The sequence below is a fragment of the Tenebrio molitor genome, chromosome 6 (genome assembly GCF_963966145.1).
Source record: "Tenebrio molitor chromosome 6, icTenMoli1.1, whole genome shotgun sequence".
NCBI lineage: Eukaryota > Metazoa > Arthropoda > Insecta > Coleoptera > Tenebrionidae > Tenebrio > Tenebrio molitor.
The window spans coordinates 12,496,562-12,512,951 of NC_091051.1; the positions used below are offsets into that span (position 1 = coordinate 12,496,562).

Consider the following 16,390-nt stretch of genomic DNA (forward strand, 5'->3'; position numbering starts at 1 on the left):
CCCGATCTAATTTCACGTATTTTGTTTTCTGTATTTATTTAAATGGTAATCAATTTTGTATGTGCCGTCAGCTTTCAAATAAAAGCCTCAACTTTATGTAAAACTAATATTTAACAGTAAAATTGTTAAAAACAAGAAGAAATTGTATTACAACACATAAATAAGCAAATGAACTTAAAATTGTTTTAAAACTTAATTCATATGTATATAATATATTTTATATAAAGGTACAATAACAGTTTGGTGATTTTTGAAACAGAAACAAAATTTTACGAGTTATCACCATAATCTCTATCACCCACATTGATTCGGTCTGGAGCTGAAGTCACATTAAACCCCAGGATTCGAGAATCGACTTTTAACATCTTTGACTTTTTGTTTTTCTTGTTTTTACCCTGAAAAAATGATTGCAACGTTATAAAATAGAGAAAAAATGTTCTCCAACCTTGACTTCTTGGAATTCATTACTATGTTGCATCGACGGCGTAATTGCTGGTGCTGGCGAACACATATCGTCTTTGTGAGCATTATTCTTAGGCTTAAACGAGCGTCTTTTTTCCAAAAAATTAGACGCAAATTGTTGCGTTGCAGGACTTTCCCCTAAATATTCCTTACAGTAGTCTCTTACATCATAAGCTGATTCAATATCACGTAGGAAAGTTACAAATGTAGGAACTAAAATCATTTTTATGTGACAATTTTGTCCAACAAACACACAACAATATCGAACTCACTATCTACATCAGCTGAAATATTGGATAAAGTCTTGTAGCACCAATCGGTAAATTCGTCCTTGGTTTGATTATTATTATTATTGACAGATTTTGGTGACTCCTCTTTCTTAGGTTTACTCTTAGATTGCTTTTGTTGTTGCTGCTTAGTAGTAGTCATGGCACTAGTTGAATTACTCTTAGATACTGTGGACGGTTTATTAGAGGATTTTGTTGGGACTTCGTCCCAGAAACCTCCAGCTGAAGTCCGACCCCATCACAGAATGAAATTACAGGAAAAAATGATAACATACCAGAGTTAGAAGACCACTGAGAGGTTGAGGAAGCGTTGGCCCAGGTCAAGCTTTGACCATTCCAGATATTGCCAGAATTAACCGGAACAGGAGCTTCTTTCTCTTTCAGTTGTGCAGCCAACCTCGCCTCAGCTGTCAACTGTCACAAAACAACCTCAACTTTGACCAAAGCAAGCAGAACGTTTTACCTTTGCCAGTCGTTCCTGCTCTTCAGCTTGGATTTCAGCAAAAGACTTCACCTTTCTCGGTTCCATCGGTTTCTTGGCCCAATTCAACTGAATACCGCTCGATTTTTCCAACTGTTGCTGCTGCTGTTCCTGAAGTTGTTGTTTTTGTATCTGGAGTGCGCTCTCCTGAGCCCTCTTCTCTTTCTCGGCCTTTTGGATCTCGGTCAAATTCACTCCTTGCGTGAAATTTGATTGACACCACGGAGCCGATTTGGAGGCACCGCGATTCCCTTGATTTTGAACCAAACGTGAGATCTCCACTTGCTTCTTCTCTTCTCGTTCTTTACTTTCTCGTCTAAAATATAACATTCCAGATCTCAATACTGAAAATCAACAAATCTAAAAATATTATGTTACGGACTGGTTTTGGTTATCGAAACATTAAAAAAAAATGTTTTCGTTTAAATCACCTGATCTTCTCTTCCTCTGACTTTTTGAGCTCTTCGGACTTCTTCCTCGCTTCTTCCTCCGCTTTTCTTTGTTCTTTGAGCCTTCTTTTCTCTTCCAGCTCTCGCAACCTCTTCTCTTCCGCTTCTTTCTTGGCCTTCTCTAACTCTTTCCTGACCTTCTCTTCTTCTTTCTTCTTCTTTTCTTCGGCTGCTTTTTTTTCGGCTTCCTGTTCATACACACAGCTCTCAATATCTGAACCTACCCTACCACGACGATCCCTTACCTGCTTCTTTTGTTCTTGCTTTCTTCGTTCTTCCACTTCTTTTTTCGCTTGCTTTTCTTCTTGTTCCTTCCGTTTTTTCAATTCTTTCTGCGATACTTCCTCTTTCGGTCTCTGTTCTTTCTCTTTCTCTTGTTGAGTCGGTTTCTCTGCCGGCGCAGGAGGCTGAACCTCTGACGGTAAAGACGGCGTCGACGTTTGCAAGTCCCACATCGTGAGAGGTGGCTCAGGCTGTTGAGGCCATTGTGTCGGTGTACTCACAGGTGGAGCCACGTTGAACTGGTTTTGTTTCTGCCACAAAGAATCCAGCTGCAAATTTTCTTGTGAACATTTTATTACACCACGCGTTACTCTTTTCACTCACTGGTAATTGTCTTTGCTGTTGGAATTGCTTCAAGAAATTCGCGATGGGATCACTGTCTTGACCCGGTGGTAACTGATCTATAGGTGTGTGAGACGTCGGTCTGTTTACGTTAACTGACCCAGGAAGACCGCTCGGTAGACTTCCATGAATTCCAGGTAACGCTGACATGCCACCGGCTCCCATTGGAGGTGTCTGCAGGTTTGGGATACTACTGCCGAGGCCGTCGGGAGGCAGGGACGACGAAAGATTCGCGGGAACACCGCTAGGTAAATGATTATGAAGGCCGGGAGTCTGCATTCTATTCTGCAACGAATGCATGTTTCCCATTTGAACTAGGAGAGGATCGAGCTGATTAGGCACGCTACTGCCAGGTTTGTCCACTAAGACTGAGCCAGGAAGTTTATTACTCTGAAACAAGTAACACCCACAATAATTAATTATTCTTACTTCGATACTTGACATAACACTAGCAATTTGAAATTTTTATTAAATATAAATTTTTTCGTAACACTTTTGTAATCATATTTTTTAAATACATATTGGGATAAGTATGGCAATTATGTACGGTCGGTGGACAAATAAAACTGCGACACTTAAAATTTAATCTATGTAAATCAGACCATTGAATTGTCAATATCTATATAATATGTCATACCAAAGTTAACCTATTTGTGATAAAGCCGTAATTAAACGATGCAAATTTGTAAATTTTGATTTATGTGATTGTTATTTTTGTCCCAGCTTTATTTGTCCATCGTCTGTACCCATTATTTGCCTGCATAATTTTGTTGTTCTGGCGTTTACTAACGTCATACTGTGACACATACAGTTATTCAAAAATGCCAATACTGAAAGTTTCTGAACGAGAAAAGTGTGAATTTAGAGCAGTATATGCCACGTAGACTAAATACGGTTATAAACGCAAACGGTGTCACGACCAAATATTAATGTAATATTCAAATAAAATTATCTAAAAAGCAAGACATAACCGATCTTATAAATTTTGTCAAAATGACAGAAAAAGTCCGTTTTTAAACGATACAAAAACAAGTGTACGTTTGATTTTTTTAATATACTTTGTCCAGCGAGAGATTGGGAGATTTTTAATTGTATTAAATTAAATTAACCCAACACTACAAAATGCACTAGAATACATTAGTTAGAGCATAATTCCGGGGCAAATATGTCCTCTACGTAGAATTTAGTGATTTTTATGTAAACCGATCTCTCGCTGGACAAACTTTACCATTGCACATTAAGTTGATAATATTCAAAATTGCGCGACTATGAACTGTCAAAGAAAAGTCAACTCTATCCTACCTACAGAGTTGCCACATAAATTTTCGTATATAGCTGCCATACTTATCCACAATCATTTTGAATCCAATAGAACGTGTCTTTGAAATTTCTTTAGGTGATTTTATTTTTCGTGGACCTTCCAGCGTTAATGGCAATTTTTTTAATTCATTGATTTGCAAACATTTTATTACGGTAATCGTCGCTGCTTGTTTAAAGGCTAAAAATATGACTCTCAAATGCTATCAGGGGACTCCCGATATATCTTAATTTGTGTTAAACATATTGGAGAGGGTTATAGGACAGTGATGTGGTTTTATACCCTTACAACAAAATTCGAAAAAAAAAGTTACTCAAAATGGTTTTTAGAATAAAAATTATTACGAATTTAAGATGTATAAAGCTCACATTTGGTACCCCATGGGTGTTCGACATGGGCAAGGTTAAATTCTATTTCGAATTTTTTTTTTTATTAAAATAGGTGAATTATTTTCTTATCGAATTTTGTTCTGAAAATTTACACAAAGGCATAAAACCTCGTATAACCAACTCTTTCCTATAACTTCTTTCGATATATTCCACCTAAACCACATTTTTGGATTAGTTTTCAAACATGTCAAATTTCACGTATATCGGAAGTCACGTGGTATCTTTTGTCAGCCATATTTTTATTCTCAAACCAGCCCCGACGATTGCTGTAATAACATTTTTGCTAAATAAATGAACAAAAAATGTTCACATATTGTGAATGTCTTTTTTATTTCTTTGGTGTCATAATAGTTATTTACACAATTAGTGGGACAAAAGCAATATTACAGGATTCGAGTGTGAAGATTGCAGATGACGAGGGCGTTAGCCCGAGTTCATCTGTAATCACACGAGTTTCCTGTAATATGCTTTAGCCCACGTGTTATGTACAAAATTTTATCTAAGACCGCCCCGAATTTAAAAAAAAGGTAAATCTTATTTATCCAATCCCGTAGGATAAATAACACTTATCCCACTCATTTGAGTGGAATAAGGAACTTCATTACCGGACGCATTTCATTACTCCACTCAGTGGGATAAGTAAGTTATTATTCCACTGAGTGGTGTAATGAAACTGGCGGAAATAAATAAGATTTACCTTTTTTTTAATGCGGGGCGGTCTTAGATAAAATTTTGTACATAACACGTGGGCTAAAGCATATTACAGGAAACTCGTGTGATTACAGATGAACTCGGGCTAACGCCCTCGTCATCTGCAATCTTCACACTCGAATCCTGTAATATTGCTTTTATCCCACTAATTGTGTAAATAACTATTATTTCCGCCAGTTTCATTACACCACTCAGTGGAATAATAACTTACTTATCCCACTGAGTGGGGTAATGAAATGCATCCGGTAATGAAGTTCCTTATTCCACTCAAATGAGTGGGATAAGTGTCATTTATCCCACGGGATTAGATAAAACAATTTATTTTTACGTTTTAAGTCAATCACTGAATCTAATGATTTGTTGATTAAATTTGTAGCAAAACACACCACAAGAATACGCCATTATCAATATTCCCATTATTCGTTGATGAGATCTGTTTGTAGACAATTTATTTATTATACAAAACGTTCATAAATAGTTAGGTTTAAGGTCTGAACCTCTGGTGGGTCATTCTCACAGCTTTTGTTAGTTTGACAATTTAAACAATGGTGACAGTTGTTTTTCGCAGCTGTAATTGAAAAAAAAAATTCACAAAATTTCAATATGCAATTTTTTATTGTTCTAATTTTTTCAAATTTTTAGTTCCAATTTAAATGATGGTGTGGATTGTATTTTAAGTCAAACCTTCAGTCAGTAGGTTCATACTTTTTCAGTCAGGGAGATGACATGTAAAAATATTTATTTTTAATATTAGAAAAAAGTATAATTTATCAATGTTGATGTAGGTAAAGGATTGATACAATTTCGAAATTTTATAAAAATTTGTGAGAGTCAATCAGGTTCCTTCTCAAACTTTCTTTGTAGAAAGATGTGTAGTACGCAAAACAGATTGCTTTAATAGATTTTGAAAAACATTTTAATTTTATTAACAGCGAGATCAACTCGAGCAAATCCAGTGTTTTTGACGTTCGGCGTTCTTCTTCTATACTCTTCGGTTTGTTGTACTGTTTCTCAAAAAAAGAAAAAAAATAGAAACATTAAAGCAGTACCCAACATATTAAAAACATAATTTTGTTAATTGTACTAAACATTACTCATTACTCAACGTAAACATGTTGGAAATAAATTGTACCACTAGTAAGACATACCTGCTGCATTTGATTGATCATGAACATCAATGGATTTGAAGGAGTGGATTGTTGCATGAACTGGAGATCATGTGGAATTTGTTGCTGCTACAAAAACCACAATTCGATTAATCGCACGAAGCCAAAGAAAACTCTCTTTACCTGTTGCTGCAACAACAACCTTTGGGCGGCTAACTCCTGCTGCTGCAACGTAAGTGCACTCCACGGTTCGGCTAAATTCCTAAGCGAAACTTGCTGTTTAAACGCTAACTGTGACAAAAACTGATATGGCAACATGTCGTCAGGCAATTTTGCCGCCTCATTTTTTAATACCGGAAATCTTATGTTCGACAAAAACGGATTGTCACCTCCGCACATATTAATTAACTCGCCCAAAAGAAAATATCTTTCGTCGCACTCTCGCATCACGTTCAACTGATTGCTGAAGTAACCCGCTTTGTACCATTCTGCCATCTCGACGTTGGCGAAAGGCCCTTGCCTCGTGCCTTGCGGGTCCTGATAGTACCATTTCTCTTGCGATGGTGGTACCAGATTCGGTGGTGGTTGCACGCCCGTAACGTCGAAGTTCGTCGTCGTTTGCGCGGTTTTCGGTGTTTCTTCGTCTACGACTAGCTTTAAGACGAGGTCCTCTTGTAACCGGTCGAAGTCTTCGTCAACCTTGTCCCTGCAAGTTTGTCCGTTTACGTAGGCAAATAACAATAAATGTTTCTCTTACATGTTTGGGGTTAGCGGGTCTTGTGATGGGCCGTTACCACTCGACTGTTTTTCTGTACATTGTAACTTACTTTCTTCTGAATTTCTGTCATCTTTCTCATCAATTCTTTTGTCAGTTTTGTGAGGGACAGTAGCTTTGGGTTTATCCTTTTCCGGAGAGCTACTTTCTTTAGGTTTGGCAACGTCTTCTCGCAGTTCTTGATCACTAGGTTCCTGTATAGTGCAAGTGGAATTAACACAACACTCTGTACCTATAGTGCGTTTTCAGGAACCAACGAATAAATATTTTGCGAAAATATATTTATTCCATCGCTACAAAAACGATGATAAAAATGAAAACGCTAAAAACAGCATTTCTAATAAAACATTAGGGAGAATCTTATTTACAAAAATTATTTTAAAAAATTTAAGACAAAAAATTATTATGAAACGTTAAAAGAAATTAATATTCCACGTGTTAAACATCGCTTACAAATGTTTAATTTTTTTTTTTACATTTACTTACAACTATTAAATTACATAATTGAAATTTTGTAGTAAATTAAAATTTGTAAAATTCGGTTAATACCACCGATCCTTAATGAATATCGTTTGTTTATGTTCCTAACAACATATCTAGATGTTTTAATATGTTAAGAAATCGATTTTAGCTACAATTTTATTACACTGCTTACTATTGCTGCCTTCGTCAAGTTAAAGGTTTGAAAAATGGAAACATTATATTAAAAAAATTAATCAGTTTGACACTTTGATTTTTAAAAATCGATCAATCAAAACAAAAGATGTAAACTAAACTAAATTCGGACTAGCATGTGTCACTTAATATTTAAAATAAATAGATTTCGATAAAATCACTAAATAACAAATAAAAATGTATGTTCTAAATATCTTGCACAAGACGGGCAAAAAATTATCTTTTAAAAATAAAACCTAAAAGAACGTCATTAGTGAGCTCAACATATCTGAAATGTTTTTTTCCCCGTCTTCATTTAATAGACCAGTTTCTTGATCGTTTATGAAACAGGTTTTCACAAATGTAACTGTTTTAAGCAATTTTCTTAGAGTAAAAAATTAGTTCAAAATTAACAGATGGTACCAAAACGTCCTTACCTCTTTATACTTATCACTGTCATCCGATTTGGTTAGAGAGGTTGTAGATTTAGAGGAAGATAGAACAGGCTGATTTGTCCTGTTGGGAATATGTTGCTGTGAAATAGATTTCTGCAACAAGTCCCTTCTGTTCTCTTTTTTATTATCCTGGAATGCAAACCACAAGAGATGTGTTATTGGCCATCAACGAATCAGTTTTTTATTCACCTGTTCGTCGTCGGACCCGTGAAAGGCGCCCCTTTCGTCGAACGTTCCCCCGCCTTCTGTGGGATTTTCTGTCGCCCACTCTGGCAGATGGTCTTCGTTGTCCCACGACCTCCGCAAAGGTCCACCCCGATTGTTTTCGTGCCAGTTGGGACGTCCCCCCCTTTCGGGTGGTCCGTTCCTCTCTTCTGAATCCCCTTCGCCCCGCCAACTAGCCGAACGCGCCCATTTTTCATGCAGCGACCTGTTAGAGCTGATGTTTCGCCAACCGTCGTCGTCCTCGCTGTTATTTCTAACCCGCCGCCAGTTGTCCATGAGGGTTGTCGACCTGGTGGCGAACTCCTTACGAGGACTCCAGTCGGGCTGTTCGCCGTTACCCCATCCGCTGTCGTAAGCGGAGGCCGCCCGCCCGTACGCCTGATAACCCCCTCGGCCTCTACTGATTCGACCCCCGCGCTCTAGAGAGCCTCCTCTGCCTCTAGGCGCCCCACTTATAGTCGTGGGACGATTCTGCCATCCCCTCTGCTCTTCCTCCGTGGTCGGAAGAAGAACTAGAGGTACTAGAGTTTGTTCGGAATATAGGGTTTTAAAAGTGACAAGGGACGAAGGGGGTTTTACGAATTTGTCAAACAGTGCCAACATTTCTTCTCTGCCATACCTGATAGCAAAGATTATTATGTGTTGTGGAAACTACCATATGGTGAGACTGAAGGAGAAAAATATTTTCATTCAGATTTACTCACCTATATTCTGCTAACTGATACCGCGAACCACCACCAGCTCCTCCACCGGTGGTGGTGGTTCCTTCAGGACGAAGGTTGCGAATCCAAGCTGGACCAAAATTCATTGAGGAATCGGTCATACTGCAAAAAAAGAGCAAAATGTGTTGGAAAATGTGATCTCAAACAGATAACGTAATCAAGGTAAATTCAGTAAGCGTGAAGATTTCATAACTAAATAATACAAGCCATATTTTAGGATAAAATGGAGGTGACTATTTATAGCAAAATACCAGAACACGAATAATCAATGTTGCCGACGATATCAGAACGTACTGGCTTTCACACTCTTCCAATAACCAACAACTTAATAACTGTATCTGTAAAGCATGAACTGAACACTACAAAGCCCCAGGCTAGGTCTAGCTGGCACTTGAAAGTGACAATATAGTCGGGTTAATTCATGGATTTCCGGTGAAAAAAATTACTTTCTTTAATCAAGGTTACATCCGTTTGTTATATATTTGCATTTCTTTAGCCTATAAGTTGTCTGTTACCTGATTATAACGTTTTACACTTGATAATATGCAATCAACATAAATGGCTGAAGCAAAATTGTAGGTTAACGCGCATGTGCTAGTGGTGGGGTGCTATTTAGCAGTCTGCTATTTTATAACTGCTACACTGGAGTAGCAGGAACAGGTTGCTACTTGAAAAAAAAAGTAGCAGATATCTACAGAAAACAGATGTGAATTTTGCAACAGTTTCCATGATTTAATAACAGGGGGCAGAAGTAGCAGGCAAAGAATAATAGTGGTGGAGGAGGATTGAAGTTATAATATAGCAGACTGTTATAGCAACCCAGCCTAGATCCGACCACTCGAACTCGTCGGATTTATAGCCAATATAATATAAGGACATAACTGTTAGGATATTTAAATATGGCGCTGGCGCTTTGCTTATTCACGTTTCACACCACCATTCAGCCATTCACGCTTATACAAAAAAAAAGCAAAACAGAGTAATAATGGTTTTTTAAATTATTAAATACTAAAATAATATAATAATATAATTTTATAACAAAAATAAATATAAAACCATAATCAATAAAGTCAACAATAATACTGATTATTACATAACAATACTACAAAACATTACGAGTTTCCATTGATGAAAATTATTTGTTTCACTTTATCAGCGGATAAACGATTACGTCGCTCAGAGATAAGTTGCCCTGTTTTTGAAAATAGTCTCTCACATGGCACCGATGTCGCTACCGTACCGAACTTTTCGCGTACAACTTTGCTTAAATTGGGGTAGTTATAACAATTGTTTTTCCACCAATTTAGAGGATTTTGATTCCTATGTAGAAGCGGTTCTTCTAAATAGCGCTGTATTTCTATTATTGCACGTGATCTAAATGTGCCTTGGGGCTCAAAAGACGCGGCTTTTTTATCAAAAGAGCCCCAAATTGAAAATTCGTCATTCTCTTCTGATGACGCGATAGGTACATTTGATAATGTTTCAACCGAGGAGCTGCTTTCAATAAAATTTGTTAAAACATTAGTAATTAAAGTTTTGGCCCTTTCAGCAACCAACTTCGTTGAAAAACCCACATTTTTAAATCTGGGGTCCAAAAATGTGGAAATTAGGAGAGTGGTACTGGATTCTAAATTACTAAGGCGGGTAATAATTCCCTGATGCATATCCGTAACCACTCTCTTAATTTTGTCCGAAAACAATTTTTTTTGTAACATTTCTTCGTACACATCCTGCAAACCATTCGTAATAATTATGACTGATGAAGCGGACACATATTTTTCTCCACTCATCATCCTTGTAGCCGTTTCCATGGGAGCTAACACTTTTATTAACTGTTCGATATTTTCGAACTCTTCGTTCGAAAATATTGGCCAATTTTCTTTACCAAGAACAGCTAGCGTAGCTCTTATTTCTTCTTTTAGCTCGAAAATTCGCTGAAACATATAAAACGAAGAGTTCCATCTAGTCGCCACAGCTTGTTTTAATTTTTTAGCTTCTTTGTTATTTTGCGTTTGATAGAAATCTAATTTTGTTTTTGCGTTACTGCTCTTTTTAAAATGAGAAACTAACGCTTTAGCTTTTTCTATAAGGGGTTCGATCGATTTTAACGCATCTTGAACGATAAGATTTATCGTATGCGCTAAGCAACCAAAATGCCGCCACTTCAAATCCTCTTTGATTGCTTTTTTAATATTTGCAGCATTGTCCGATACCGCTAACAAAATTTTATTTTCCAAGTTCCACTCTCTAATTATTCTATTTAGTTCGGCCGCTAAATTAGCACTTGTATGATTTTCATTATAAGAGCTTGTTTCCAATACAACTGATTTTGTCTCAAACGTTGGAGTAATGAAATGAGAGGTGACTGCAATAAACCCTTCCACATTGCGAGAGGTCCAACAATCTGTGGTAATCGTCACTGACACCGCATCTTTAATTACCTCCTTTGTATTATTATATACTTCGGTATATTTTGCGGGCAACAGGACATTAGAGAGCACTTTTCTGCTAGGTACCGTGTAATTAGGATTCAGGGCATTACTATATTCACGAAACCCAACGTCTTCAACTATGGAAAAGGGTTGAAAGTCCTTGGTGATTAATGCCAACAAATATTCATCCAATTGTTTTTTTTGGGAAAATCCTATTTTCTTTGGGACGCTGATGGTTGTTTGGTGGAATCTGCGTTTTTTTACCGGTGGTGGATGGATTTCCGTGGAATCCGTGGATGTCGATGTAGATGGTTTCGGAGAGGCCGGCGAGAGAGAGGGTTCTTGTTCTTGATCTTGTATTACTTGCTTGTCGCACTCACTTGATGCAGCTTGAGAAATTGTTGAATGTTTTTCTTTTGGCAATACATCCAATTTAATTGAAGGATGTTTTCTCGTAATATGTGCTTTTAAATTGGTAGTCGACGATTTGTAAGAAAATTTTTGTTTACAAAAATTACACAACGCCTTCAGTTCATCTTCTGGAGTAAAAAAGTTCCAAATGATGGAAGTTTTTCTTTTGAGATCCATATTGATACCTGTATTATACAAATATGACACTCAAAATGTAAAAATCATAATAATAAAATCTTACCAAATTTTAGATGTTTAAAAATAAAATACTTTATTTTTATGCACAGGATAGAAAGTAAAAAAAAGTTCAATTTAACAAAATATTATCGCACACGCACTCTACTAGACACTGTCACTTTGCCAAAGACTGGATAGAGACTAATTTCCACAATATGAAAAATAAAATTATTCTTTTCGTTTTATGAATCGTCGGGCTTTCTCGATGCCTTGATGGTACCGGCGGTTCCTTTTTCTTTTATTAGTTTATAATAACCACCCTAATATACCACCGTGAGACCAAGTCTTGAAGTCTTGGTCCCACGCTCTTTTTCATCATCTGGTCCGTCCGAACTCCGAACGATAACTTGTATTTACATGAACAGTATCAATAAAAGTAATTAATTGCTTTATTGGAAATGCCGCCTTTTTAATTTGCCGCCCTCGTGTAGTGAACGAACAATATGCGTACGTAACAATTTATTTCCATTTTCGAGACGGATGATAAAAATCAGATGCAGTTACAATTTATTTAAAAATAAAAAATTATAGTGCTCGTTACGCTTTACTACTATTAATTTTATGGTAGTATAATTAAGTATATTCTTTTTTATTTTTAACCGGTTTATGTTTACAGGGAATAATATTAATTTTGTAACAAGAAAAATTACATTAGGTTTATTAGATATGTTATGTTATGTTTTACTGACTTAGAGTATGTCGACACTCGACAACTCTTGACTGTACCTAAATTGTTTGCTAGTAACCTGTAAAAAAATAGAAAAAAAAACAGGAAACTGTTTTATTTTTTTGCATGTTTATTGAAATCTGTTTCGAGCTTCGAGTACAAGTACATCATAAATAAATATCTGCTACTAAGAAACTGCTATTTTAAACTGCTATTTTCTGTAACGGTAACAGTTTGCTACTGCTATTTGAAAATAGCACTTTAGCCCACCACTAGCATGTGCCTAATTGTCAAACAATAAAAAAATACAAAAGTCCCTAGAACTTAAACATTCGTTCAAAACGATCACACATTCCTGAATTTTTAAATAAGGGACAATAAAACAATTTCATTCTCGTAACATTTACTATTCAGTAGTATTGGTTCTAGCAATTCAAATATTATTTTCCTTCAATCCCCAAAAACCTAATAAAATTTAAATTTTTTTTTTTACGAAATCTACGCCATGCACAAGAAATTGTAAGATTCTATTGGATTGTAAAAGATTCAAAGATATGTGTAATAAACATTTTTGATATCTGAAATCATGAACATTGAACAGAGAATCTAACAAACTTTGACATAGTCTAATTTGCAAATCTTTTAACACATTTATTTAAAGAGATTAGCGATTTTAAAATTGTATAAGTAAATTTAATACAGAAATATAAAAAATACAATCCTGACTACATTTCCATTAATTAAAATTATAAAATAATTTATAATTTACATCCTCTATAAGTTACACGTAATTTAATGTAAACTACATTTTATAATTACATAATTATAACTTTATTTTTCTAAAGCAAAATACGTTCAACCTATTTGGACGATTTCATTAACAACCAGAAAACTTGAATCCGTCATTTTAGAAACACCTTGAGTCGCTTAATACAAATTGTTGGGTGTTCATTTAAAAATAACATCACTAACCCCGAATTGATAATATAAACTTATAAACATTATCATTGACCGAGATTTTCAAAGTACATATCAACTTTAGGAGGAAAAAAGGTATCTTCTTTTTACACCTATTAAATAAGGAAAAACAGAAAAAATCAGAAAATTAGAATATTGTATTGATACTCGATAAATTTGTGATTCATGATATGTTTCTAAAATGACTGATTCATTTACCTTTTTTGCAAACATTTATGAACTTTAAATAATCCCGATTATTATTATATAAATTACAATAATTTATGATGTATGTGCTGTTGTTATCATTCAAGTAAATAATAAAATAAATCGACATAAACTATAACTATAACTATATAATTGAAGCGGTAATCCAAAATCATGTTAGATACTAATTAAAAGGGTTGGTGTCAAAATAATAATAATATTTCAATAAATTAAAACCTTTCTTGCGTTGATTTCAATTTTCAAAAATACAAAGGTAGAAAAAGAGATTTTTTTTAAATGTTTTCTTTTCAACAAATTAATGTTATGTTTTTCAAAACGACGTAACAAGAGAACCATAATTTTTGTAGCAGTATGTGTACCGTACAATTACTGACAATGAACAATGACTAATTTATTTTTTGAACAAATACTGGAAAAATTAGGTTTTGGTGCAGTGTTCTTATTCCGTAATAAAGCGCTTGCGTCCTGTTTTTGAATGAGCTTCCTTTACTACTATGTTTACATTACTGTGTTGCGTAACGCACGCGGTAAACGCAGCACAAGATAAACATAAAGGAAAGGGAGGGGGGTAATAAAGCCAGCCTTCGTTTATTCTCGTTTTTCTACGAACCAGTTCGCATTCCATTTAAAAAAGTGTTGGGTGTTTGTCACACGTCCAATATTTTCTTACTTTAAATAAAAAATTATACCAAACTACAGTCGAAAAGTGAGTATGAAAGTGTTGAAAGTTTTTCCGATGATAGTTTATTGTGTTTTGTAAAAATTGTTCCCATCCCGATTAAATACTACCGTCACGTTCCAGAACCGGCTCTAGAATATTCCATTCTAACCATGCCTGAACTTATCGATATTTCCCCAAATAAAGACAGCGGTGTGCTCAAAGAAATTCTTAGAGAAGGCGAAGGCGACGAATGTGCCCCACCTGGTTCCAAAGTTAGGGTTCACTACACTGGGACTTTAACTGATGGCACGAAATTTGATTCGAGCAGAGATAAAAATGAACCATTCGAATTTGACTTGGGGAAAGGTACTGAGTTTTCTTTAGTGATTTTGGGTCATTATGGATTGTATTAATGCATGTAGGAACTGTGATCAAAGCATGGGACATCGGTGTGGCAACTATGAAGAAGGGTGAACAAGCGATGTTAACATGTGCTCCAGAATATGCTTATGGAAAATCTGGAAGTCCCCCAACTATCCCACCAGACTCAACATTGAAATTTGATGTAAGAATAAATTATGTTTTATAGTTAATTGCCAACTAGTAAATTTACAGGTGGAGGTAATTAGTTGGAAATGTGAAGATCTGAGTCCTAAAGGAGATGGAGGTATTGAAAGATCACAGATAAAAGCTGGAGAAGGAGTCACATTTCCTAATGATGGTGCATTAGTACAAGGTAAAGTTTAAGGAGAGTCTTTGTGTTTTAATCTAATGTTTTATCATTTCCAGTGAGCCTGATTGGAAAATATGAGGGTAGAGATTTTGATGTACGTGATGTGACTTTCACAGTAGGTGAAGGTTCAGAACAAAATGTTATAGCAGGAATCGATATAGCAATTGAGAAGTTTAAAAAAGGAGAAACTTCTAAGTTAACTATTAAATCTCAGTATGCATTTGGAACCCAAGGTTCTGAAGAATTTAACATTCCTCCTAATGCAACAGTTGAATATGTTGTGACTTTAAACAGTTTTGAAAGAGCTGAAGAAAGCTGGGCTCTTGACACTAAAGAGCGAATAGAACAGGCTAAAATCTTTAAAGAAAAGGGCACCAATTATTTTAAAGCTTCAAAATTCACTTTAGCAGTGAAGATGTACAAAAAAATAATAGACTATTTAGGATCACAAAAAGGTAAGTATAATTTGTCATTTTGCATTTGTTTTTTTATTTATTAATTTTAGATCCAAAGTTTAGGGAGGAAATGGATGGTCTTATTCTAGCTGCAAATCTGAATTTATCTTTGTGCTATCTAAAAATGGATGACAATTTTGAAGCTAAAGATTCTGCAACTGCTGCTTTAAAAATTGATCCTGACAATGTTAAGGCCTTGTTCAGAAAGGGTCAAGCATTGTTAAAATTAGGTGAACCTAAACAAGCTGCTGATCATTTTGCACATTGTCTCCAACTAGACCCAGGCAATACAGCTGCACAGTCTCAGCAAGTGTTGTGTGCAAAAACACTTAAGGAACAGTTGCAAAAAGAGAAGAAAGTTTATGCTAATATGTTTGACAAATTTGCAAAAATGGATGCTCAGGTGAAAAGCAATTAATTTTATTTCAATTATTTAGTAGTAATTTTCTGTTGTCACATGTGGAGAAATTGATTTTGATTTTGGTAATAATTTGAATAAATATTTTTAATGAACAGTGGGGTTTTATTTTGATGTAATGTGCAACACTTGTAGAGGGAAGAAATAGAAAAAAAGAAAGAACCAAATGTAATGTCATCAGTGGGAGAATGGGGTAAGGAAGACCGAGAGAGGGAACCAAGTGAGTTTGAAAAGGAGAACCCTAACATATTGTTGTTGAATGGCAGTGGTGAATTTAAGGATATGTAAATTTGTTTTTCGTTTTTCATTCTCAATAAATCTAGTTGAAAGTGAAAGTTTTTTTTTTGTTGCCAAATTGTGGTAAGTTGTAAGATATTTTGCGTCGTGCGTTGTTTGTATTCTTTAATTTGAACTACATTTTACTTACAGTGTGGAAACAAATCGTCAAAAACTGGAGTTGAGTTCACATTATTAATTTTTAGTGTTTGACAACGATTCTGAACATATAATTTTGACACTTTTTATGACATGTG

At 35.4% G+C, this 16,390-nt stretch overlaps 2 protein-coding genes across 3 annotated transcripts; one reads left to right on the forward strand and one right to left on the reverse strand.

Annotated features, from left to right (window-relative positions):
* Positions 1–196: 196 nt before the first annotated feature.
* On the reverse strand, positions 197–16,375 carry Gyf (GIGYF family protein Gyf). Of its 2 annotated transcripts, none has more exons than XM_069050796.1 (15): positions 16,285–16,375; positions 8,641–8,760; positions 7,901–8,555; positions 7,694–7,840; positions 6,585–6,796; positions 6,011–6,533; positions 5,870–5,956; positions 2,286–2,693; positions 1,925–2,230; positions 1,662–1,867; positions 1,213–1,546; positions 1,025–1,163; positions 735–971; positions 446–675; positions 197–395 (listed from the first exon to the last, which is right to left on the reverse strand). In XM_069050796.1, the coding sequence occupies exons 2-15, from the start codon at positions 8,757–8,759 to the stop codon at positions 270–272; spliced, it is 3,729 nt and encodes a 1,242-aa protein (XP_068906897.1). In that variant the 5' UTR covers position 8,760; positions 16,285–16,375; the 3' UTR covers positions 197–269. The 2 variants fall into 2 exon arrangements, with proteins under 2 accessions (XP_068906897.1, XP_068906896.1); XM_069050795.1 differs by lacking the exon at positions 16,285–16,375 and adding an exon at positions 9,174–9,253.
* On the forward strand, positions 14,135–16,192 carry Fkbp59 (FK506-binding protein 59kD). Its single transcript, XM_069050801.1, has 7 exons — positions 14,135–14,296; positions 14,393–14,617; positions 14,674–14,816; positions 14,867–14,987; positions 15,041–15,439; positions 15,490–15,842; positions 15,993–16,192. The coding sequence occupies exons 2-7, from the start codon at positions 14,422–14,424 to the stop codon at positions 16,143–16,145; spliced, it is 1,365 nt and encodes a 454-aa protein (XP_068906902.1). The 5' UTR covers positions 14,135–14,296; positions 14,393–14,421; the 3' UTR covers positions 16,146–16,192.
* Positions 16,376–16,390: the final 15 nt, after the last annotated feature.